At 55.7% G+C, this 24,648-nt stretch overlaps 2 protein-coding genes across 6 annotated transcripts in view; one reads left to right on the top strand and one right to left on the bottom strand.

The window, feature by feature from the left end:
- On the bottom strand, positions 1–13,261 carry Mmab (metabolism of cobalamin associated B). Of its 4 annotated transcripts, XM_042268454.2 has the most exons (10): positions 13,129–13,261; positions 11,871–11,932; positions 9,006–9,099; positions 6,901–6,958; positions 6,191–6,259; positions 5,837–5,909; positions 5,489–5,586; positions 5,197–5,261; positions 3,686–3,745; positions 1–2,506 (listed from the first exon to the last, which is right to left on the bottom strand). In XM_042268454.2, the coding sequence occupies exons 1-10, from the start codon at positions 13,242–13,244 to the stop codon at positions 2,419–2,421; spliced, it is 783 nt and encodes a 260-aa protein (XP_042124388.1). In that variant the 5' UTR covers positions 13,245–13,261; the 3' UTR covers positions 1–2,418. The 4 variants fall into 4 exon arrangements, with proteins under 4 accessions (XP_042124388.1, XP_006994006.1, XP_042124390.1 ...); XM_006993944.4 differs by lacking the exon at positions 6,191–6,259; XM_042268456.2 differs by lacking the exon at positions 5,197–5,261.
- The window catches only part of Mvk (mevalonate kinase), an 18,383-nt gene continuing 6,977 nt past the window's right edge, over positions 13,243–24,648 (top strand). The window contains exons 1-8 of one of the 2 annotated variants that reach the window (XM_042268453.2): positions 13,303–13,621; positions 13,876–13,971; positions 14,801–14,892; positions 15,664–15,811; positions 19,200–19,344; positions 21,447–21,602; positions 23,418–23,521; positions 24,037–24,082. In XM_042268453.2, the coding sequence (XP_042124387.1) occupies positions 13,941–13,971; positions 14,801–14,892; positions 15,664–15,811; positions 19,200–19,344; positions 21,447–21,602; positions 23,418–23,521; positions 24,037–24,082 (722 nt within the window). In that variant the 5' untranslated portion in view covers positions 13,303–13,621; positions 13,876–13,940. Of the gene's footprint in view, positions 13,622–13,875; positions 13,972–14,800; positions 14,893–15,663; positions 15,812–19,199; positions 19,345–21,446; positions 21,603–23,417; positions 23,522–24,036; positions 24,083–24,648 lie in introns of both variants that reach the window. The other variant, XM_006993940.4, reaches the window with a different exon arrangement.

Genomic DNA, 24,648 nt, shown 5'->3' on the forward strand with positions numbered 1-24,648 from the left:
TTTATTATACAAAGAATTTTATTCAATTAAACTTGAAATGTGTCTGGATTCTTAAAGGTTCAGCCGTGATCACTGGGACGGAGGGCTCATAAAACTGGATGGGCTGTCGGGAGGTGCTGGGGAGGAGGTAAGGGTGACATTGCAGTTGACAGGGGACTCGGAACTAGGGACGTTCATCATTGGGATGTGCTACAAGTTCAGGCTCTGGAAATTACTCAGTGAAAAATGCACATTAACAATAGCCATGAAACATCAGTTAAGGGAAACTCGGCTGAGAAATGCGACAGCAGATCTATTAGTGCCTGACATTGCTTGCCACAGCCCAGGCTGTGATTAAAATGACTGTCGGGTGCTGGTAAGCTTGGGGGTGGGGGTGGGGGGTCATGAGACCACGGCCCAGGCCAGTTCAGTTTCCTTTCCTGCAGAAATGTGAACTCCCGCTCCCAATGCCAGGGGTCCAGTGTGAACACGTGGCTGGGGCCCTTTCTGTAGCACTGACGGGCACCACTGCTGAGGACCCAACTCTCGTAACGATGGTGAATACTGTTCTAATGAGCCTGTCCTGAACTATGGGGCATCTTCCTGGGGGTGAGTTATGGGGTGGCAGAAACTGGGCAATATCCTAAAATCCACTGAATTGTCCATTTTAAAAAGCATTTTATGGGAGGTGGGACTGTATCTCAATAAAACTGCTATTTACAAAAATTAAAAAAAGATAGGGAGCCTTCCTGCAATATTTCCAAGGGTTGAATTATGCAAAGAGGGAGAGAGAGAGATCAATGATAAATGGGTACAATTTAAAGAAACAGTTCTGCAGCTGTGTTAGCGTGCAGCGGGAACTGCCCCGTGAGGATTGTGGGTGGTGTGCACGAGGCTAGGCGATGCCTGGAGCCTGAACGCTGCCATCTACCCTGTGAGCGCCACCCCAAAGCCTGGTGGGGTGTGGAAGGCAGTCAGGGCATAGGCTTGGGTGTAGGTTGCTATTTTCTTGAGTTCATCCTGTCTTTTTGAGGAGGACCTGTGGCTGTAGGCAGGGTGGCGGGGCTGCCGCAAGCTCTCGGAACAAGGCTTCCCGTGCCAGGCCCGGAACAGCATGATGCTTAAGCACCGTGAGCGTGCGCTCCTGTTTCCGGTCTTACACACACAGCACCAACTCCGTATCCAATCGGTGCCTCACTATGGTGGCTGCAGTGGCACTGGACAGGGCTGCCTCCTGGGGGGTTCTCCTCCCCCCTGGGGGGTTCTCCTCCTCCTGGGGGTTCTCCTCCCCCTGGGGGGTTCTCCTCCCCCTGGGGGGTTCTCCTCCTCCTGGGGGGTTCTCTTCCCTCCTGGGCATCTGCCCTTTAAAGGATTCAGAAGATACACGCGTGGCTGCCCGGCTGTCACGCCAGCAGGAAGGTGGGGAGGGGACTCAGCTGAAAGCAAATGCTTGCTGACTGAGCAACAGGGGAGCCGCAGCGGGCCAGTCCGCCCACACCTGGCATGGAAGGTGCACCTAGCAGGTGCAGTGAAGAGATCCCTGAGCCGAGTCCTCAGGGGTCCCGGACCTGCGCTTCCTCAGTCACTCCCCACCACGAGGCGTGGGAGCCTCAGGCTCTCTGCCTCCAGCCTTTCATGAATATCCATCCCTCTTCCCAAGGACACAGCTGCCACTGGTGATGTCATTTCACAGTGAGAGGCAGCAGCGGTGACAGGCGGAATAAAACACAGCCGTGGTGTGGCTCGCAGGAGCATAAACCAGTCCAGGGCGACGGCAGAGGGCCCAGGGTTGGCCTCAGGACCTCATCCCCACCGCCGCCGCCGCCGCCGCCGCCGCCGCCGCCGCCGCCGTGGGGGGGGGGCGCCCACCTCCTGCCCTGTGGGACAGGATTCGCCACGTGCACCCTGCAGGCCTGCAGCTGTCACCCCTGCATGGCGGCGGCAGTGATGGGCGGCTCAGAGGTGACTAAGCTCCTCCAGCCTGCCTGCCTGCCCCTCTATAAATGTGACATTTAAAGCCCCGTCGGCACAGGTAAATCACAGTTACATTTCCAGGGGCCTCTGGTACCCTTCAAATCCTTGAACAGCCTGACGAGTTGGAAGCAGCATCTTTATGCCTTACACACACACACACACACACACACAGAGCCCGAGTGCAAGGTTCAAACCCTCCCCACGTTCACTCCCAATGCCGAGTGGCCCCCCCTCTTCTTAGCCTTCAGTCCACGTTTCCGTCCTGCAGTATGGAACTCAGTCCCATGTGTTCGAGCACAGCCTGGAAAGGCAGCAGGAGTCTCAGAGGTCCCGGGGGGAAGGCAGGGGTGTGAGGTGACAGTCTGTACCTCGGGCCCGCTTCCGGTCTGTCAACATGACTGTTCTAGTTCACCGTGGCCTCTCGAGGGGCCTGTGAAGGACGGCCCCTCACCATTTCTCCGTGTCTCACACGTCACGCTTCTTGTAGATTTTTTCTTGGCTGCCCTCCTTCATGGCTGCGTATCTGGCCACGGTGAAGAGGTAATCGCTGAGTCTGGGGGGCAGGAAGAAGCAACAGGAAGGATGTGAGAGGTCGATGCTAGCTGGCTCAGGCCTTGCTCGTCTTCGAGAAGGAGGGGTGAACTCGCACCCCAGGAGCACCACGTGGGAAGAGTGGGTAGTACACCCTCTTGTCACAATGGATGGCGGGGCTATTGCCTACCCTGAGGCGCAAGGCTACTTGAGGTCCACATGGGGCTCTGTCTCACCTCCTGGAGGCTCACAGCAAGCTTTTGTCACGCTCTCCTCCACGCCCCCCTGCTCCCCCCCTACCCCGAGCCCAGCTCCACAGACCTTCCCTCCATCTGGTGCACCCACTACTCTAACTCGTGGGCTATCGAGAGGACGAGCCTGCCCTGGCACTGCCCTTCTGAGCCAGCCTTGTGTTCCTAGGGCAGCAACATGCTGCTTTCTCGATGACTCCAGGAACCTGCAGGGAGGGGATGACCTGCCCTGACCTGCACAACACTCCAGGTCCGAGGGTCTCCTCAGGGCTGCTGCTGCTTCTGAGTTAAAAAGGAGCTGCCTCTCACTCGGTCTGGTGACATCCCACAGGAGTAAGGAAGCCTGTGGAATCCAAGCCCGTCTACATCCTGGGGGGGGGCGGGTAAACACGGGACATCCCATACATAGCCAGGCGTTATGAGGTCACTTTCTGCAGAGCTAGGCATCTCCTGGGGTACAGTACCCTCCTCTCCCTAAGCCCTCCGCTGGCCCCCAGGCTGCAGTAGAAACCAGAGGTATAGCTGTGGCGCGGAGGCCGACCACAGGGTAGGGGACTACTGCTGGCCTGGCTCACGGCACTGGGGCCTGAGCCTGGCGTGACTGTGGGCCACCTGGGACGTCTCAGGAAGAGACGCTGGCTGGACAGGCTTCCCGATGGACACCATCAAGGCCCTGGACATCAGCTCCATGGACAGACCCTGAGACCACCTTGCTCCTTTCATTTGGGTTTGCTCCTGCTGGCCCTTACAGGCATTTCCTAACCAGAGCCTTCCTTACCTCACAGAGCAGGGCAGGGCTGCCCTGAAACCGCACACTCCTAACACACATGCGGAGGGAGGGAAGGAGGGAGGGAGGAGAGGAGGGGCATGCGGGCTTAGCTCTGGGTGCTCTAGGGCCCACCGACGTTTCTGGTGGATCAGAGACGACCCACCACCCTCCAATCAAGCACCTGTTTAAGAACTTGGCCACATTGGCATCCGTTTCTCCCGCCTGGACAAGAGGCACCACACTGTAAGGAGAGGACAGACACACAGGTACACAGCCAGCTCAACACACGGGAGCCTGGGACACCTATCACCACGTGACCTCACCACCCAAACTAATCCCGACAACTGCGAACCAGATACAAAGACTCACCACCACCTCAGCGGACCCCTGACCTTGGACACACACGACATGGCCTGGCCAGTGAAGGAGGAGGCAGAGCAGGTAAGGTGAGGGCAGGCTGGCCAACAGCCCATCCCGCTGGCCTTAGTGCCAATAAGCGTGGTCTGGGCTCCGGTGTGGGCAGGGCTGTCAGCCTCTAGACTTCAAAGAGGGGTTTATCTGGTCCTTAATCCCCAAAGAGCTACTGGGTCTAAGTTGTAATTAGTTTTTTTGTTTTTTTAGCTTGAGACAAGGTTTGTCTGTATAGTCCTGGCTGTCCTGGATCTAGACCAGGCTGGCCTTGAACTCACAGAGATCCGCCTGGCTCTGCCTCCCGAGTGCTGGGGTTAAAGGCGGGCACCACCACCACCTGGCCTAAATTGTAATTCTAAATGCCTGGGGTTTCCACGCCAGCCTGTGTGTATACACTTGCAACAGTGTGCCTGTGGGACACCATGATATGGCTACACCCCACCCCGACGCACTGCTGGTACTCTCCCCTGAGGCAGCCTGGGGGGTTGGGCCCTATCCAAGGTGACAGACTTGGCCAGTGGCCCAGAAGTCTCAGCCTAGGCGGGCCTGCAGGCGCCTCCCACTCGGCATCGTTTCTTCACCCAGGCATCCATCCACCCCGAGAGCATCCTGGCGGGTCACTGCTGGGGCTGGGGCTGGGCCGGCCGGCCGCCCTGAGGATGCACCAGCAGCTCAGTCTCTGCTGACCCGTGGGCTGCTGCACTGCTCACTGCTGGGAGCCCCACTGATGGGAGTGACTTTGTACAAACGACTCTTTCTCTTTTGAGGCCCAGGATACATCTGGGGGTCTCTGGGTCTAAGAGCCTTCTCTAAAGGACAAAACTCTTGTGATATGGGGGGCTGTGGAGGGTGACCCCAGCCACAGAATTGAACTAAGCTGCTCCTGACTCCCGGGGAACTGTAAGGAACCCCTTAACTGTGAACACTATGAGTTTGGAGATGAGGCAAGGGCAGTAGATGGCTAGACTGTGGACAGCTTCTACTTGGGTCCTCCCTAACCACAGGGCCCCTACGGTCCTTTCTGCCCACTTCTAGCAGGGTCCTTTCATGTTATTATCCCCCGCCCCTAGCCCAGAAAGCCTGGAATGTGTCACTGGCTTCTTGTGAATCTCACGAAGGAAAGCTCTGCTTGGCCTTTGAGCAGTATGCGGTCACCTATCACAGCCCCCTCTGTGGGACGGGACTCAGGACATGACATGATGAAGACACCTAGAGAAGGGGCGGGGGGGGGGGGGGCACAGGTAATGACGAGGCTCCTGCATCGGCCTCTGGGACCCTTACCGTCGCTCAGCTCGGCGGCACACGGCCCGGCAGAAGTGCAGGGCTGAGCTGCTCTTGCCTCCAGACTGAAAGACAAAGTGAGCAGTGGCCGGCGCTGCTCCACACCGGGCAGTCTTCTGCCTCCCAGAGCACTACCAGACACACCCCGGGGGCTGCCCTCAAGTCAGCAGCGGCTGGGGTGCTGGGGGCGGCTTCGCTGGGGTAAAAGCCAAAGTCGGGACTAATGGCAAGGCCATGTGTTTCTGTCACTACACCCACCCTGGCCACCCCAGGTTGAGTCCCCAATACTTACGGGCAGGATGAAAGCCGTGAGCGGGGGGAGCTGGCTGGAGTACTTGTCAATCCACTGTTCCAGCTCCGCGATGGTCCCTTCCTCGAAGGCCGTGTGTTCTGAGGAGTCAAGCGACAGGAAGGCCACTCCTGTAAGCAGCCACCAGTCCACCCGGGAGACACCACACCCCTCTGCGTGGGCATCTTGCCAAGAGTTCCCATCAGCCTTGAGGCGAACTTCTTTCCCAAGGCAGGGAACGCGTTGTCTGCCCTGCCAGGGAGTCCTGGGACCTGGACACCCAGCGGGCTACACTCTGGGGCGGCCCCCACCCCAGGGCCCCAGAACCCCCTGAGCAGGGCTGGGAATTACTTAGGTGAGCCTCCCTGGCTGAGGAGCGCGGAGTGGCCAGGGCGGAGCCGACATCCTGCAGTGTGCACTGGATCTGGGGAGCAAGAGGAGAGAAGCAAGGGCACTTGCGGCAGGCTGGGTGGAAGTGTGCAATTGTACTGTAAGCGTGCAACTGCCCTGCACTACTGCATGTGCAGCGTGCCACGGAGCGTGCACACAGCTCTGAGGAGCTAACGGACCTTCTGAATTCACATCCGAAGGCAAACTGTCCCAACTAAGCACCATGAGGCCTCCTGAGAGGAGTCTGGGGAGCCAAGGGTTTGCTAAGGACCGGCCAAGAGGCACCTTCTTGGCTGACGTGTGGCTCCCACACACCTGCAGCAGGCGGCCTTCTTTCTCTACACTGGCAGCTCCGGACCAAGAGACCAAATGAGCCAGTGCCACCTAAACGGTGAAGGACAGGACATGGAGGGCAGTGGTCAGCGGGACCGAAGACTCAGGAAGGACTCCTGTCTGCTCCTGGGAGCCATGCAGGCCCCAAGCAGACTACAGTGATCTTGGAAGACCGCAGCACCCCACAGGAGGTCAGGAGCAATGTGCTGCTGCCCCGGCTGGCAGGTCCCTGTGAGGACCCAGCAGCAACACTAACAGGCGCAGCTCCGCCTGGCTGAGACCTCCAGCTGGGCTCCCCAGGGCGCGGCTCTTCAGCGTGGGCTGTGGTCACTGGCACCGGGTTGTTCTTGGCCAAGAGGCCGTCCTGTGCCATGCAGGAGACGGACACCAGCAGGTGTCGTCCCGTCGTGTCCCCCCCCCCCCCCCCCCCCCCCCCGCTCCCCGCCAGATGCGACACGCACAGCTATCCTTCAATACTGCTGAACACTCCCTGGAAGGCAGAGCCACCCTTACACACCGCGCCTCACCTCCCGGAGGATTATGTGTCCTGATTTCAGAAATGAGGACAGAGCGGCTCTCAGGAGTAATTAATGACTGTGACGCAAAGAGGCAGCGGGCAGAGGTTGAAGCCAGTGACACCCCAGGCCACAGGGACAAAAAGCCCCAACGGGGGCGACAATGATGTGACTTACTTTCTGAAGCTCTTCGGCAAATGTGTGGCCTTTTTCTGTGATCAACTCCATGGCAAACCTAGGAGGAGAAGGGAAAATTAGCCCCTGACAGAATGCTGTGGGGCCGCAAGATAACGTGACCGATGGCGGTGGCCGTCCTGTTGGCAAAGAGAACACCACGGCGTCAGGGGTATTGGCCTCCTAAAGCGCTTTCATTATATTCCTTATCCCCAGCGGGCTGTTCCTTTCTGCCCTTGCTCAAGCTGGCCCTGCTGATACAGTAGGAGCAGGTGACCTGGGGTCTGTCCGGCAGGAGACAGAGACGTGTGCTGTGCACCACAGCGCCAAAGTTAGGAATGAGGGGAGCATGACCTGTCCTTGACATGGTGAAGAGGAAGAAGGTGGGGCTTTGAAGGATGAATAGGAGCTCCTTGGTAAGTAGGATAGAGGAGGAAACAGCTTCCCAGACATAGCCGTAAACACTACACGCCCCTCTTGTACCCGCGAGGCCTGGGAGGGAACAGATGGCGGCGCACTGGAAGGATTCCTGGTGGACAGACTCTCAAAGGGACAATTCTCGGAGATGCGAGCACAGACCCCGGAACGATGGCTGACGGGAAACGGCGGCAAGAGCAGAAGGCTGGGGAGGCGAGAGAGGGGACACCGGTGCACCCTGAACTCAGGGGGCCACCAGCAGGCTCCGCACAGCAGGGGAGGCTCTGCCAGGGCCACGCTCAGCTGGCAGGCAGTTTGTCCATGCTCCCGGGGTGTCCCTCACACACTTCCTCTCTCCCAGCGCCCACAGCTGCCTCCCATCGCTGGACCCTTGTGGATGCCAGAAGACCAGGACATGGGAGGTAGGAGTGGCAGGTCCTCTGGTCAAGTGCCCAGGCAGAGAGGCCAAGAGGACAGGCAAAGGACCAGCAGGGGGAGCAGCAAACCATCTTCCAATCAGGACAGAGCACGCATGCGCACAGGCTTGCAGGCCCACATGCACGCATGCGCACAGGCTTGCAGGCCCACATGCACACAAGCGGTCCAGTGCCAGCGTCTGGCTCCCTGAGTGACAAGGGAAGGCTGTGCTGGCCGGGACACATCCCTGTCATCACTGTCCATGCACTCCTGGCACCGGGCAGCCATGAGCCTAGAAGTTACCGGGGCAATGATCAATGATAAGGATAAGTGTAAACAGTACTAGTGCTTGTGTTAAGTACAGTCCTGGGGTAGACGCAGATTTACTGAAGTGATTCATAAGAACAGAGGGAAAGTACTGCTATGACCATTTCACAAAACAGTAAACTGAGGTTCAGAACAAGGGTGTCTGGTTTGATCTGAAGTCGCACACCTAGCAAGCGGGGATACAGGATGTGAACACAGGCCTTCCTGATTCCTACACATGTGGGACCACAGGGCCAGGCAGGGTCTTGAGGAGCAACACTCAGGCCTGTCAGCATTCACACCCTCAGTGTGGCTGGGCACAGCCACCCACATGGTCATCCTCACGCATTTGGCCTTTTCCACCCCACAGTGTCAGGATGTGACTGGTTCTGACCAGTGCAACGGGAAGGAGAGGTCACACAGGAAGCTTCTGGAGCCGGCACGAGCCTCACCAGGATCTGCACCACCACAGACAGGTGCCTCATCAGCCTGGGATCCACAAAGGCCATACTTGGCAGAGGTACAGGGAGCATGCCACGTCTCGCAGTGAGGGCGGGAAATAATCCTTCAGTGGGCTAAGAACCGGGGGTGGGAGTGGACGGCAATCACTGAGTAAGCCGTTCAACCTTTGGCACACTTTAAAATCCACATTCACGAGGAGGCCACATCCAAGGTACTGCAGATCACCTGGGCTCACCTCTTTCCCTCACTGCCTGTCTCCTGATGGCTCACGAGTGCTCAGAGTGACAGGGCCAGGGATGGTGAGAAGGTCGCTCCCTGTGGTGACCGAGGGACAGGCCCACTACAGCCTGCAGCCCCATGGAGCTGACCAGCCTGGGCTAACAGCTCGTACAGACCCACCCAGGCAATCTTCAAGACTCCCCGGCACCCAGGAGAACGTCAGAGTGATGGCTGTCACGGATGCCCCCGGCTGACTTCACATCAAGGCCCATTCCTGCCCCTCTTACCCAATAGCCGAACTTAATTCATCTGTGGTTCCCACGGCCTCAAATACTCGGTCATCTTTAGGTCTCCGTTCTCCTGTGAAGGTGCTGGAAAACCCTGGGGACGATATTTACCACATTAAGATTTGGGGGTTGCCTGAGGGGGAGGGGCAGGAGCTGGAGGGATGGCTCAGTGGTTAAGAGCACTGGCTGCTCTTCCAGAGGACCCAGACTCAGGTCCCAGCACTCATGTGGCAGCTCACAACCATCTGTAGCTCTACTTCCAGGATCTGATGCCTTCTTCTGGCCTTCTCAGGCATCAGGCATGTACATGGTACATATACATACACGTAGACTTTTTGTTTGTTTTTGTTTTTTCAAGACAGGGTTTCTCTGGGTAGCCCTGGCTGTTCTGGAACTCACTCTGTAGACCAGGTTGGCCTCGAACTCACAGAGATCCACCTGCTTCTGCCTCCCGAGCGTTGGGATTAAAGGTGAGCGCCACCACTGCCCGGCCAAAAAAATGATTGTAAAAACAGATTTTTTCCTGGCATACTTTAAATGTTTGTTTTATTTCATGCATATAGGTGTTTATTTGCATATATGTCTATGCACCATGTGCGTGAAGTGTCCTTTTGGCCACTACCACCAAAGGTGTCCCCTCTGCTCCCTGGCATCCTTTTAGTTTAGACTTAGGGGCCACAAATGAAGCCTCCTGTTTAAGAAGTGAAGCACCTGGGTATCACCCCCTCTCTCAGTCTATCATGTCTGGACCTCAGCCTAGGTCACAGCTCCTGCCTGGCTTTGGTGCTGGCTAGCCACTCAGACAGTCCACTGCATTGTTGTTACACACAAATAACTCCCCAGAGCACCACAGAGATACGTCTCGTGGCTGTGATAAACCAACCTCAACAAATCAAAAGATCCGTGCCTGAGCAAAAGTCACACAAAGACGACCAGGCATCAGCTCTCCTGGCCAATGAGAATGGCCGGTGCATCTTTGTCTGTCACAGTTCCAACACCTCCCTGTCTCTCCCACCTTCTAAGAACAATCATCAAGTCCCTTCAATTACAGAAGTAGCCCTGCTTCCCAACCACATAAGATCCATAACAAAGCTCCACTTCCTTGGCCCCGCCCTTCCTTGGCCCCGCCCTTCCTTGGCTCCGCCCCTGTGCCAGCTTAAGCTTTGCCTTATGAAAAGTCCTGTCCAGCAGCTACTGCTGAATTCCACTGTGACGGACTGGAGGTTGTCCCTGGACCTTCTGGTGGAAAGCACCGACACCACCATCCACCATCTGTCACCCCTACGTATGGTTTCTTTTCTATCGTTACGATAACATATGTGTGACGAAACATTTCCGACTCTGGCTTTTTGTTTACCTATAGCTCAGTGGTGTTAAGCACATCCTACGCATTTGTATACTTTGATATGAAGGATATTTCCCAAGCACAACCGCTAATGATCTGCTTGGTCCTACGTTACGGAAAATGGCAACATAGTGGTCTATTTCCCTGTCATATTACACCTGGTACTGATTACAATATTGAAGCAATAAATTGCTCGTTAGGAAAAAAATAATAGAAGGAAAGAATGTGAACTTTTGTGTATCTCTCTCTCGCACAGTCTCCCTCCTGGCCACCAGTCAAAGATAAACTGTTTCAGGGCTGGTGGGATGGCTCAGCTGGTAAAGGGGCTTGCTGCCAGGCCTGACGACCCGAGTTCGATCCCCGGGAACCGCATGGTGAGAAGAAAGAACGAACCTGAAAGTTGTTCTCTGACCTCAACTGTGACATAGGCACATGAGCACACACAACACAGACACACTAAAGACAATAAATAAATTATAATAAAAAAAAAAAAACCCAAACCCAAAGAGGTACTTAAACTCCCCCCCCCCCCCACCCCACACACACACACATTTTTTTTTTCTGTTCTTTAGAGACAGTGTCTCACCATGTAGCCCAGGCTGGCCTAGCATACCAACGTACACACACATACACATATATACTATATACACATAATTTTTTTTTCTTTTTGTTACAGACAAGGTCTCACTATGTAGCCCAGGCTGGCCTAGAACTTGCTATTAGCCCAGGCATACCAACGTACACACACATACACATGTAGCCCAGGCTGGCCTTAAGCTTACAGTGATCCTCCAGCCTCTGCCTCTGCCTCACGAGTACCAACATGCCTACCATTACACATTTCTAATCCAAATGGACTAAAAGTTCTTTCAAAAAGTTTTTAAATGTAATTGTGTGTGCGGGTGTACATGAGTACCGGTGCCCACAGAGGTCAGAGGCAATGGATCCTTCTAGAGCTGAAGTTATAGGAAGGTGTGAGCCACCCAACGTGGGTGCTGGGAACCAAATTTGAGCCTTCTGGAGGAGTAGTCCAGGCTCTTGAGCACTGAGCCATCTTCCCCACCCCTGACTCAGGGTTCTTAGATTATGCCATACTGTTTTTATTTGTTTATCTTGTTTTGCAGTTCTGGGGTTGAACCTAGGGCCTCCAGAATACTAGCCAAGCACTACAATCACTGAGCTACACTTCCAGTCCCCCAACTGGTCTTTCCTTGAGTTCAAGACAGGGTTTCATGATGCAGCCTAGGCTGGCCTGGAGCTTGATATGTCACCCTAGCTGGTCTTGAACTCGTGACTCTCCTACCTCGGCCTCCCGAGTGCTGGGATGACAAGTGTGCCTTATTCCCAGCTTTTTTACAACTTGTTTTGAACACTTAATAATAGTTTGTGCCTTTTTCATGTCACTTCACATGTGTGATGTATCTTCAGATCTGCCCATGGGCTAGAACGAGGCCAGCAGAACTTTAAAACGACGCCTGCGATGTGTCTCCTCGCGTTCCTCACGTGGGTCCTCACCCTACCTTTGTCTCCCGTCCTGGTGTAAATCTTGGGGAGCCGGTGTGCCTTCGAGGATGACTGTCCCCTAATGAGAAACAGACATCGAGACACGCTAAGAGTGCACCCCGGTGAGTGCAGCCCAGCTCGCCGCCTGCGGCCTCCGTGGCAGCATTTATCTCCGCTTCTGGACGGCAATCTCTTGTCAGCCATTTCCTTCACCGTCCCTTCTAGACAAAGTCCCAGGTGGGCAAGCTGAGCTTCGTGTCCACGTCTCTCCTCATACGGCAGCTGCTTGACACACACTTGCTGGAGGAACTAACTGGTCATTCCATATAGTTCACGAGCTTCTGGAATCACCTCTCAGCTTCTCCCACACCCCCAAAGTCAGCCAGTAGCTATTACACTTACTTCTCTGTTGAGGAAACCGTAGTCCACCAAGATTCACCTCCTAGGTCTCCAGAAAGAGGCAGGGCTGGGATTCATGCCCCAGACTGTTCTATTGTAAGCCTGACCTGAACCCTCCACAAACTCTTGCCCATAGTCTACCCTAACTCTGACCCTCTATCACAAAGTTAGGGCTTCTTGGGGGAAAGAAAACTGGGTCACTTACATTTTCTAAGGTTTCAAGTGTCACACAAAAATGCAAACACTGTCAAAATGGAATTTGAAAAACTGGTACTTTCACTCTTTTAATTTGTTTTTGATTTTTTTTGTTGAGGCCTGCAACTGGACTCCGGCCTGTGGACGTGATAGACAAACATTCTGCCACTGGACCACATCCCCAGTCCTTGCTCTGCCCGCTCAAGAGACTGCCATTTCCAAATAGCAGTGCATAACTGAAGCATGTAGCTTACAAACAAAATGTGACCTCACGAGGCTATTCAAAAGTCAGGGGACTGGGCAGGAAACGCTGATGATGTAAGTCCGTGGCAGTCTGCAGGTTCCAAGGTCCCGGGAGTCCACGGGTACAAGTTTCAAAGTGCTACCACGTCTTCCTTAGATGATGCCTGGTGTCCTCTAACTCTAATCCCCACAAACCGCTCTGGAGAGCGGACAAAATCCGAGCAGAGGGCCCTGCTGGCCCACACGGTCATGCCCTGCCCTGCCTGCCTACAGCTGGACCGAGTTACAACTTGTGCCGAGAAATCCCGGCCATGCGACCCAGTGACGTCAGACCACAGAGCACGTCATCGGTGTAACGTACACCACGGAGCCAATGCAATTATTTCCCCCTCCTCCCGCCCCCCAGGGTTGGAATTACGCTTCGAGCCTGACACTCACCCATCCCCGTCGTCCTCGCCCTGAGCACCGCGGCTCTGAAAACGGAGACCCAGCAGCCTGCAGGCGCCAAGATGCCCGCGCAGGCCAAAACGGCCCCCAAAGACCCACACAGCCATGCGCGCGGACCAGGAGCCCAGGGCTGACCCGGCCAGGCACCCGTCCAGCCCCGGGGATGACTCCGCCCCGCAACGGGCCGCGCCACCTCTCAATCGCCGTTTCTCATTGGCCCGCGGCGCTCGCACCAGGGCGGGGCACTCCCGGGGACTTGTTTCCCATTGGGTTACGGAAAGAGTAGGGCGGGGAAAGCCCCCGGGCTTGTTTGACATTCCCATTGGTCAACGTCCGACCCAATCCGCAAAGGGCTCCTCAGCTCGAGCTCTCCGATTGGCTGGAGGGAAGGCGCGCCCGCCTCCGTGGGGCTGTGCGCTCCGGGATGGAGAAGACGGCGAGCTGCTGCTGGGGTGTCGGCACCCCTGGACGCCGGCCGTGGAGGGTGAGAGTCCTGGGCTGCGGGGCCGGGCGGCGTGAGGACCGGGGCCCCGGACGCCCCAGGCCAGGCGCCCCGTTCCTCTGCCTTAGTTTCCTTGATCGGAGCGGTGGGCGACATCAGATCGGACAGTTCCCTGAGAAACGGGGCGGGGTGGGGGGAGCGGACCTCGGTGACTTAGTCTGTAGTGGGGTGGTTCGTGGGAGGGAGTGTTCTCGCGACGCCTTAGACGCGGGTGGTTTTGCATTATCTATAACCAGGTAAAATGCACGCGCCCGAGAATCCAGCAAAAAACACTCCGTGAGACTCGGGTTTGCAGAAGCTCATGTTGAGATACGCAACACCCGGCGTAACAGGTCAGCCCCGCAGCCTTGTTTATAATTGTGACAGGTTGGCTGTGGTCTCGATGTCCGGGGAGAATTCTTTTTTTTTTTTTTTCAAGATTTTGTGTAAACCTCCCTTTTCCACACCATCAATACATGGCCCTCCTCGTGATAGGGCAAGCGCTCCACTACTGAGCCATGCACTCGGAGGCCATGCCCGTTTCTACCTTCAGTAGTGATCGCAGCAAAGGCTGGAACCGAGAACCAGCCAGTGCTGGGTAGCCACCTAGTCAAGCAGCTGTTTTGGCAGACAGACAGACAGTCACTGCTGCTCCCCAGTCCTTCGAATCAGTCTCCAGTGGTGCCCCTATCTGAGGTGTAGGAAACAGATTCATGGCAGTTTATGTAAGGAGACATCGCTGGGGAGTGGAAGGGCTGGGGTCCGAATCCAGACGGTTCTTCGTGGTCCAGCTGGCTGGTCCACAACACTGTCTTGATAACAATTAGTGCTGGATGGCAGTTCCTATTGTTATAATGTGCATTTTTCTTTTCTTTCTTTTTCTTCCTTCCTTCCTTCCTTCCTTCCTTCCTTCCTTCCTTCCTTTCTTCTCTCTCTCTCTCTCTCTCTCTCTCTCTCTCTCTCTCTCTCTCTCTCTCTTTCTCTTTCTAGACAGTTTCTCTACATGGTTCTGGCTGACCTGGAACTCGCTCTATAGACCAGGCAGGCCTCAAACTCAGAGATCCACCTGCCTCTTCCTCCCGAGGGCTGGGATTAAAGGCGTGTGCCACCAAGCCCAACTTTCCTGATGTGTCTAATGAACATCTAGGAACCTTTGTTCCTCTCTCTGTCATTCCTTTTCAGGAGTCTCAGGAGCCATGTTTTCGGAAGCCCTGCTGGTATCCGCTCCGGGGAAAATCATCCTCCATGGAGAACATGCTGTGGTCCATGGCAAGGTAAAAAGTCCCCAGAGCCCTGAAGGGCTGGGAACCACTTCTCTCTGACCCTGAATTTGAAGATGGTAAAAGAAAGGCCTGGGGGGTAGACTGGATGAATCACTCCAACTAGACAAACCCTTAAACCGCTAAAGGGCTTCGGCATGATCGCAGAAAGATGGCGTACAAAACCTGACAGGTTGAGTGGAATTACCCAGGGAGTGAGGTTGGTAGAGGGGTAAAGGACCCAGAGGAATGGACTGGGAGCATCCCAGTGTGGAGGAATTGTAAAGAAGGTCCGGTAGAGGTGTTGGACACATTTCTTATGTCATTTAATCCTGAGAGCTAGCCCAAGGGTGCAGCTTTGTAGTCTTCTATTGGACAGGTAGGGAAGCTGAGGCTTAGGAAAGGATTGGTGACTTGACCAAGCACAGGATACCTTCATAATGCTGGGAATGAGCCTGCGTGGGTCTGAGCCCAAAGCTTATATTTTTTCTCCATTCACTCCAACTGTCACTTTATGGTTTCGTGTGTGTGTGTGTGTGTGTGTGTGTGTGTGTGTGTGTGTGTGTGTGTTTAGACTAGGAGACAACCTCAGACACCATTCTTCAGAAGGCACTATGTGCCTCAGATCTTGAGGCAGGCTTCTCATTGTCCTAGAACTCGCTGGAATGGCGAGGCTAAATGGCCAGTGAACCCCCGGGACCCTCCTGTCTGCACCTCTGAAACCTACGGATGTTGGTCCATGAGCCACTGCCCTCAGGCTTACTGCCTTTGCCCTTTATTCTGCAGGTAGCCCTGGCGGTGGCCTTGAACCTGAGAACATTTCTACTGCTTCGACCACAGCACAATGGGAAAGTGAGCCTCAGTTTACCGAACATTGGTATTAAGAAGGTCTGGGATGTAGCCGGGCTTCAGCTGCTGGACACAAGCTTTCTTGGTTAGTACAAAGGGGGGGCCAGGTGTGGTAAGGGCTTGGTCCCTGAAGAAAGCAGGGAGGTGGTGGCAGGTAGTTCCTTCAGGCTGTCTGTAAGGGAGCCAGAGGACGGCCGTTCCAAGAGGTTTCTCTTCGGACCCTAGAAAATTGGTTTCATTCATTCATGATTTGATTTGATTCTGTTTGTGACAGAGTCTCACTCTGTAGACCAGGCTGTCCTGAAACTCACAGAAATCTGCCTGTCTCTGCCTCTCAAGTGCTGGGATTAAAGGCGTGCGCCGTCACACCCAGCTAGTCATTTTAAACGTGTAAAACTGTGCCCTAGATCTCTGTGGACTGTCCTGGGCAGATCATTCAGGCCCACTGTAGAGTAAACACCTTAAGCTGTTATATTCGTTACCCTTCTCGTTGCTATGGTGTGTTTGGGCTTGTTTGAGCACGGTCCATCCTGCTCCTGGCAGGAGTGTGAAGTGGTTGGTCACATTGCCTCTGTACTCAGGAAGCAGAGACAGATGATGGATGCTGGTGCACAGCTCCATTGCTCCCTGTTATTCAGTGTAGAACCCTGGCCCCGGGATGGTGCCACCCTCATTTAAACCCCTCCAGAAGCACCCTCATCGATGTGCCCAGAGGTGTGTTCCCCAGGTGACTCAATCCTACCAAACTAGTATATTCCCAGTACCTGAGAGGTGGAGGCCAGAGGATCAGGGAGTTCAGAACAGCTTCAGATGTATGGTAAGTTCGAGGCCAGTCTGGGCTACATGAGACCACGTCAAACAAAATCAGATAAAAGAGAACAAAAGGAGTGACCGTCACAGGTGTGAAAATGTGTGCATACTGATATAAGCCAGTGTGTACATGTGTAGGAAAGTCTGGGGAAGAGACATCAGCTGTCAATGACGATTAGTTCCTGGGGAAGACGCTGTGACAGGAAGTAGGTCAAGAAAGCCTTCAATGTCTGCTCTTCGTGTATAGTTGTTACTGAGCATAGGGCTGGGGCAGCCCCGCGGTGGGGTGTATGCTTAGCATGCGTGAGGCCCCTGGGCTTCGTCTCCAGCACCGCTGGAAATTATTTAAAAAGTCAAAGTAACTTATGTTTATTACCGGCAAATCCAATCAGTACTAATGAAGCGTTGCTAAAATTCCTTCCCGGAGAAACATACACGACATCTACCCTCCTCCTAAGGTCCCAACGACAAACCCAGCGTTCACTCTGGGGAACCAATGAGTTGATCGGGCTTCCTCACCGAGCATAGGTCAGGGGTCACTTATTGGAGTGTGGGTGCCCCCACATAACGGCCTCACCAGAAGGAATGATGCCTCTCCTGTAGTCACACAGATGGAGCCCCCCACCAGCCTCTCTCCCCCAGCCTCCCCAAAGCCATGTGCAGCTGGGGCAGAATTGCACACAGCAGGTGGTAGGAAGCCACTAGATGCTCAGGTGAGGGTCCTGTGACCTCCCCACACCTCTGTGAGGGAGTGCACAGTCAACAATCCCAGCTGGGATAATCACTTTTGCAAGGGGGTGCGGCGGAACTCCCCAAGATGGTGGTTGTCTGGCCCAGATAGGACAGTCAAAAACAACATGAGGTGATAGATATCTCATTGCTTCAGCTCCCCCAGTAGCAACCTGGGCGTTCTGGCATCAGCCGGTCAGGATTGACTGCGTTAGAGGGAATGGTAGATTGACTGGGAAAGGGGAATTCCCTGTCTCTGAAACAGTCGGGCCACACCATGCTTTTCTTTCTGGGTGTCAGCACTGTCTTCCCATGCTGTTAGCCCAGGGACCCTGTGCTGCTGGTGGTGCTGGTGGTGGCATGGGACTCCACTGTGACTATAGCTGTCCAGGCTAGTTCCCTTCTGTCGGCAGGGCGCCTGCCCATTGCTTAGTCTGATCCCAGGGTCCTCCCTCTTCTCTGGCTCATGCCTCCTCACTGGAAATAGCATTTCTCCGCCAGCCCAGGGCAAGTGAGAGCCTCCGGGGACTACTTCCGGCCTGCACCTGAGCTCTGCCACCTGCCGCAGGAGACGGAGTAGCAAAGGCTTTGGCTTGGGCTCTGGCTCAGCAGTGGAGGGCTGGGCCTGATCCCCAGCAGAAAGAATCAATGTCGAGGGCTGTCTAGAGCGGTTATTTCCTACCTGCCAGGCCTTGGAATTGGCTGGGGGCTTTGTTCTTTATTCCGTGTATATGGGTTCCTGGCCCTGCCTTTCTCCCGTGGAGGATTGCTACGGTGGTGGGAAAGGACTATATTTTTCAAGAAGTTCCCTGGGTGACTCCTGCACCCCCCTCAGCTCAGAGCCTCTGGGACTAGCTTTCCATGGCGTCAGACAGTTGGTAGGACCGAGTGTTCCCTGAGGAGCAGCAACTGCTTTTCTGAGTCAGTGTCTGAGGCAGCAACAGCCAGGCATGGTAGCTTGTGGCTGAGAACACACAGACCCACTGGCGAGTCCGGGCAAGTCTCCACAAGAGTGTGGGATCTGTCTGACGGTTGCTGTGGGGACCCAGCGGGATGAGAGGTGGATGCCATGAGTCCGCTTCAGCAGGAGACTACAGAGACTTCTTGGAGACTGGCTGCTCTCTCCCTCCACAGAGTAACAGGCAGAGTGAACAGGTACTGAGCACGTGTGCCAGACCACGAGCCACATGTGGTCTCCACTGTTAGTCCCCAAAGCATGTGATGCTGTTCATCTCCATTTTATGGATGTGACAGTGGGGTCTGGGAGGCTGCACCTCCGTCATGGCTGTAGAAAGACCCACACAGGTCTCTAAACTCCCAGACTCGTCTGTCTCCATCACAGAACTCTGCAGTGCCAGGTGTCCTCGGGTTTGGCTCTCTACGAGGTGTCATGAATCTATTCAGTACACATGTACTGAGCCCTTAGTGGGTGCCCTGAACTTTCCTAACAGCCACGCCCACTCCATTCCACCTGCTGACCCAAGGCTGGGCGTGATTTGTGAAGTTGAGCTGGCTAGACTTGCTCAACCTGGTGTGGGTGTGTGGGTGTGTGTGCGCGCATGGTGAGTGAGGGCCTTATCCACATTGCCAGTCCTTTTGCTAATTGTCTTTGAGAAAGGGAGAAATAGCTGAGGATTAACTTCCTGCTGCCTTTGGGTTTGAAGGCCGGAAGTGAAGCAAAGGCGTGCACACATCTCAGACTGTTAGTTCAGCACTTGCTCCAGGTCTGGAGCCGTGCGGAGTCCCCAGTGCCCGGTTTTTATCTTTACAGTCAAGACCCACGCCCAAGGCTGCCCACCCCACAAACCTGAAGCTCACAGATACGCCTGGCCGGGTCTGGTACCCTGTGCATCCCCGTGCTGACCCCAGTGTGCTCTGTGGTTTATAAATGCTCCGGAAGCCCTCACCCGCCTGTTTGTTTGCCCGTGTGACAGAGCAAGGTGATGTCCCAGCACCCACCCCAGAGCAACTGGAGAAGCTGAAGAAGGTGGCAGGCCTCCCCGAGGACTGTGTCGGCACCGAGGGCCTGGCAGTCCTTGCCTTCCTGTACCTGTACCTGGCCATCTGCCGGAAGCAGAGGTGTGTGTCATGGTCGGTAGGCATCCACCCGTCCTCCCCTGGGAAGTGTTCTGGTTGTCACTGTTCCTGGAGAATCCCTGTGCCTTGTGTGTAGGACAATGGCCGTAGGCTGTCCACACAGTGGGGCAGCAGTCCAGGAGAGAGGCTCCACCTGTTTATTCCTGGGGACGCAGAGGTTCTGGAGGTAGACAACCCGAAAGCCATTTAGCTGGTTATCCGGCCGTAGAGCTGTGACATGCGCCCAGTTCACATGAACACTGACGCGTTGACTCTGTACTGCGTCCTCTGCTGCTTGAGTTCAGTGGGACAAAGGCTTTGCTGCATTCTTGCTCCTCAGGGCGGCCTCTTGGTGGTGTGGCTGGAGAGGCGCATGCGTGCCTCATCTTGCTACAATGAAGCCTGGGTCCACTTGCCTCTTTTCAGAGAGACCCGGGGAGCCAGTGCCTAGAGCTTGACGGTGCTGCTGAGACAGGGTCACATGATGCTCTGGAGGCTGGTGGCAGGCCACTTGTCCTCATTTGAGGTGATTGCCCTCTCTGAGGCTCAGCTTTCCCATCTGTGACATGGACGCATTGACAGCACCAAGCTCTGAGGTAGGAAGGTTTCATCTGACTGAAGTGCAGAGCTCGGAGCCTGGCATATAGCCCGATGCATCGTCACTGTGACCGTTAACTGTTTCCTCAGGCTGGATGTGGTAACTGATGCCTGTGACCCCAGCACTAGGGAGACTGAGGCACGAAGACTGCTCTGAGTCGTCATGTGTGTGGGTTTCAGTGTGATGAGGACCTTGTCTCACAGTCAAACAAACAAAACACCAAGTAGGGCTAGCAATGTGGCTCTTCGCCTAGCGCATGAAGCTCTAGATTCTGTCCCCAAGGCCACATCCAAGCCGGTGTGGTGGTGCACACTGTAATCCCAGCCCCGGGAGGCGGAGGCTGGGTGATCAAGCTCAGGGCCATCCTCAACTACCCAGCAACTCTATGTCAGCCTAGGCTTCACAAGACCCTCTCCAGAATGGCACGCGCTCACACATAAACTCATTATTAATTAATAATATACAGCTTCCTCAGTAGTCAACGAGGAGGATTAGGAGTATATTTAAAATGGTAACATGGCCATGACTATGACAGGCATGCTGTATGCCTGTATGTTTGGGTTTTTTTTAATGTTGTTGTTGTTTTTGAGACGTGTAGCTCTGTTTGGTCTGGTACTCACTGTGTAGCCCAGGTGGGTCTGGAACTCACAGAGTTCTACCTGCCTGTGCCCTGGGGGTGCTGCGGTTTAGGTGTGGCTGTCACGCCTGTCACCGGTCTTATTTTTTATGCAAGGGGAAAGGCAGTCAGAGCCACAGACACTGAGGACATCGCCGAAGTGGCCGGCACTTGTACCTGACTTGGGGATGGTCAGCTCGGGTCGCATACTTCCCTCAGTGGGTCGGGACAGAGTCTCCCACCCGCGCTGGGTGGGCATTAGTACTTTGAAAAGTCACACTCCGTGTTAGATATCTACAAAGTGGGAACAGGACTTCGAAGTCACAGAACACCGTCGGCGTCACTCGAGGGAGATCTGTGCGTGATGGTGTGACTGCTCTTTTAACTGGTTTGCAGCAGACCTGGGTCCCATAGGTCAGGAGTGGCGGTGTCTGGTGGGAGAGGCCACCTAGGAACGTAGTGGGTGCTGTGATGAGGCAGCCGTGGAGGCGGATGACATGTGGATCCTCAAAGTCCAGACGGCTCTTGGGGGTGGTTTGGGGGAAGTGTCCAGTGGAAGCACTTGGTGAACTCTGGAAAGATGGATGGGAGGTGATGGGGTGCAAGGTCGTGGCCGACAGATGGACAGCTGGTGCTGAGAGCCGGACCGGAAAGGAGCCCAGCTCTGCACAGCAGTGAGGATGGGGCTGTGGTTCACAGTGATTTAAGTCTGGCGCCCGTTTCCTGGTTGTCTGAGTCACTTCAGCGGCTGCCGTCCAGCGGGGACGCTATCCCATCGTGGTCCAGCTGCTCGGCCGGCCCCTCCCCTCCCCCAGTGCCCACTGCTGGCCACAAGTTCCCGTACACTTCACAGCCTCCAGGGAGTCATGCTTGGTGCCCGGTGTCTTCCAGGGCACTCCCGAGCCTGGACATCGTGGTGTGGTCGGAACTGCCCACCGGGGCAGGCTTGGGCTCCAGCGCCGCCTACTCCGTGTGTTTGGTGGCTGCGCTCCTGACCGCCTGCGAGGAGGTCACCAACCCGCTCAGGGACAGGGGCGCCGGCAGCAGGTAAAGTCTGTCTTCGCATGGTCCGCCTGTGGTGGAGCAGTGGGTAGCACCGTGGTGTGGAGCGCTGCTGTACCTGTCTGAACCTTAGTCCCCCGTGTGGAAGGGGGTAGCCTGCCTTTCCTATAGGATTTTAAAATCTCTCTCTGCCTCTCTCTCCGTCTGTCTCTCTGTCTTCTCTCTCTCTCTGTATGTGTAGGTATGTAAGTGTGTATGTGTAAGTGTGTGTATGTGTAGGTGTGTGTGTGTAGGTATAGGTGTGTGGGTATGTAGGTGTGTGGGTGTGTGTAGGTGTGTGTATGTGTAAGTGTGTGTATGTGTAGGTGTGTGTGTGTAGGTATAGGTGTGTGTGTATAGGTGTGTGGGTGTGTGTAGGTGTGTGTATGTGTTAGTGTGAATGTGTAGGTGTGTGTGTGTAGGTATAGGTGTGTGTAGGTGTGTGGGTGTGTGTAGGTGTGTGTATGTGTAAGTGTGTGTATGTATAGGTGTGTGTGTGTAGGTATAGGTGTGTGTAGGTGTGTGTGTGGGGGTGTATGTGTGTGTAGGTGTGTGTGGGTGGGTGTGTGTAGGTGTGTGTGTAGGTGTGTGGGTCAGGGTAATCTTGGTGTCGGTCCTTGCTTTTACCTGGGGAGACAGGTCTCTTGTTCACCACTGGGTACAACAGCCTGACTGGTCTGAGCTTGCCGAGTCTCCTGCTTCTGCTCCATCTCCCCACAGCAGTGCTAGATTTCCTGTGTGTGTCCCCTCCAGCTTCACACGAGATCCGGGTCAGCGCGGACCTCCTGCTTGTACATCAAGCCAATACCCACTCAAGCCTTCTCCCCTCTTGTCCCTCCCTCCCTCCCTTCCTTTTCCTTTCTTAATTTATGGAAGTGTCTTGCTATGTAGCCCAGGTTGGTCTCTAACTCATAATCTTCCTGCCTCAGCCTTCCAGATGCTGGGGTTACACATGTGCACCACCGCCTGGTTGGCCAGTTCTTCTTTAATCACCACCCACACTACTGTGTGAGGTGCAGACCTGTGATCCTCACAGGACACGAGAGAAAAACGCAGAGGCGGCAGCTGCTGCCTCAGCAAGAGGTTGGGCGGGGTTTCAAATGCGCAGAAGCTGTGGTCCCAGGAGCCTGTTTGAGGCCACTGTCCCCCAGGCATCCTACAACAGTGGTGTGTTCTTCCCTCTCACGGCGTCTCTGGGAAGGGGATGCTGCTGGGTCTGCTTCCGCGGATGACAGAGGTGAAGGTGTAGCTGGAGGGATTGCGTCGCAGATGGCGTCCGACCGGCCCACAGGGGAAGCTCTGCAAGGGGAAGGGAGTTTCTGGAAAGGAGCCGCACTGAGCAGTGGAGAGGGCGGGCCGCTCTTCCGAGTTCCCGCTAAGCCCACCAACCTGCTCCACAGGAGGTTCCTCTGCTTTCAGGAGGCCCAGAGGTGGTGTGTGTTTGCTCGGAGGCAGGGTCTCGGGTGTGAGGTGGCCTCACACCGTGGCTCTTGCTGCTAGCGAGAACACAACATGCCCAGAAACAAGCCCGGGCCCCTCCTGCTGCATGGCTGAGCCAAAGCCCAGGCCTCTCCCGCCGTGCTGTGTGGGTTTCAGAGGGGGGAAAGCAAGCCTGGCATCGTCTTGAGCTGAGAGGGCAACTCTTCTGTTCCTCCTGAGTCCCAGTGCCCAGTCACATCAGCCCTGGGCTAGCCTGTGCTAGCAGCAGCTGCACCCGCGGCCCTTCCCCTCTGCTGTCCAGAGCAGGCCCAGACCCTAACTCTCTGTGTGCCCAGACCCTAACTCTCTGTGTGCCCAGACCCTAACTCTCTGTGTGCCCAGGTGGCCCGAGGAGGACCTGGAGTCGATCAACAAGTGGGCCTATGAGGGAGAGAGAGTGATCCACGGGAACCCCTCGGGCGTGGACAACGCTGTCAGCACCTGGGGTGAGTGTGTTTGCCTCCGCAGCCTTCCTGGGAGTCACGTTACGTTAGTAGGTGCCCCGGCTCTCGGCTTGGGGTGAGTCCCTGAGGCCTCTGAGGAAAAGAGCATGCTCCTATTCAAGGGCAAGATGTCAGGGCTCTGCCTCTCTGAAGGGTGGGCTCAGGCCCTGGGAAACGGTAAACCCCACTGATCTCTGCCAGGGAGTCCCAGGGAACTGTTGCTGAGGAGTTGGCAAACCACGCAAGCAGCGTTCCGTCCCGACAGGACGCTTGCTCACAGGCCTAGCCACCGAGCCCCGGGCCTTAGCCTCACCTACGTGCAGTGGCTGAGGAAGCCCGGCAGCTCAGAAGGCCAAGGTCCCGAGGGCCTTAATACCCTTTGGGTCCTCCACAGCTGAAGCTGGAATGGATGGGTGCGTCATTCAGCCTGGCATGTCACAAGGCCACCCTGACCCCCCGCTGTCCCCGAATGCAAATCTGGCCTTCCCTGTGACGATAGCTGTTGTCCTTCTCTTTAGGAGGAGCCCTGCGCTACCAGCAAGGGAAGATGTCGTCCTTGAAGAGGTAACTCGGGCTTCGCGGCCATGCCTAGCACAGCTCCTCCACGTATCCAGGAAGACACCGTGCCTTTGTGAGGTTGTGAGGGGCAGGTGTCCTTGGGTCCCTTCCTGCCGTGGCCGGGTGTCACAGAGTGAGGCCCGGGGCACAGCGAGGCCTGCCTGGTCACTGTCTCTCCTCCTCCTCCTCGCCAACTCTTCGTTGTGGTTAAAGGGGGCTGTCCCGTGCCCTTGAAGCGCAGCTGGTCCCGGACCCTGGCTGCCTGTCTGTCCGTTTGTTCAGTTGACAGTAGGCGCTGCCTTCCTTCTCCTAACGACTCGTCCCGGGGCCCAGGAACGTGGGCGTACCTCTCAGGCTGTTTCCAGGAGCTCTTGCTGGGAGTGACGGGGGTGGGGGGGTGGGGGTGGGTGGGTTGGGGTTTGACAGGTCAGGGTGGAAGCCACCACAGGACAAAGAGGGGTGTTGTGGTGGAGGCCAGCAAGGCTGAGGCGGGCCGCAGCCTGCACGGGAGGCTTGGGCAGAGGGCTTGGCAGCTCGCGGCCGGCTGTGCCTGGCCGTGCCCCACCTGGTCG

This window comes from Peromyscus maniculatus, chromosome 23 (assembly GCF_049852395.1).
Source record: "Peromyscus maniculatus bairdii isolate BWxNUB_F1_BW_parent chromosome 23, HU_Pman_BW_mat_3.1, whole genome shotgun sequence".
NCBI classification, from domain to species: Eukaryota; Metazoa; Chordata; class Mammalia; order Rodentia; family Cricetidae; genus Peromyscus; species Peromyscus maniculatus.

Coding starts and splice junctions, on each gene's coding strand:
- Mmab (XM_042268454.2), bottom strand. CDS start 13,244: ATGGCTGTGTGGGTCTTTGGGGGCCGTTTTGGCCTGCGCGGGCATCTT. Junction 6,959..9,005: donor GAATTAAGTTCGGCTATTGG/GTAAGAGGGGCA, acceptor TTCTCCTCCTAG/GTTTGCCATGGAGTTGATCA. Junction 5,910..6,190: donor AAGAAGGCCGCCTGCTGCAG/GTGTGTGGGAGC, acceptor CTTGCTCCCCAG/ATCCAGTGCACACTGCAGGA.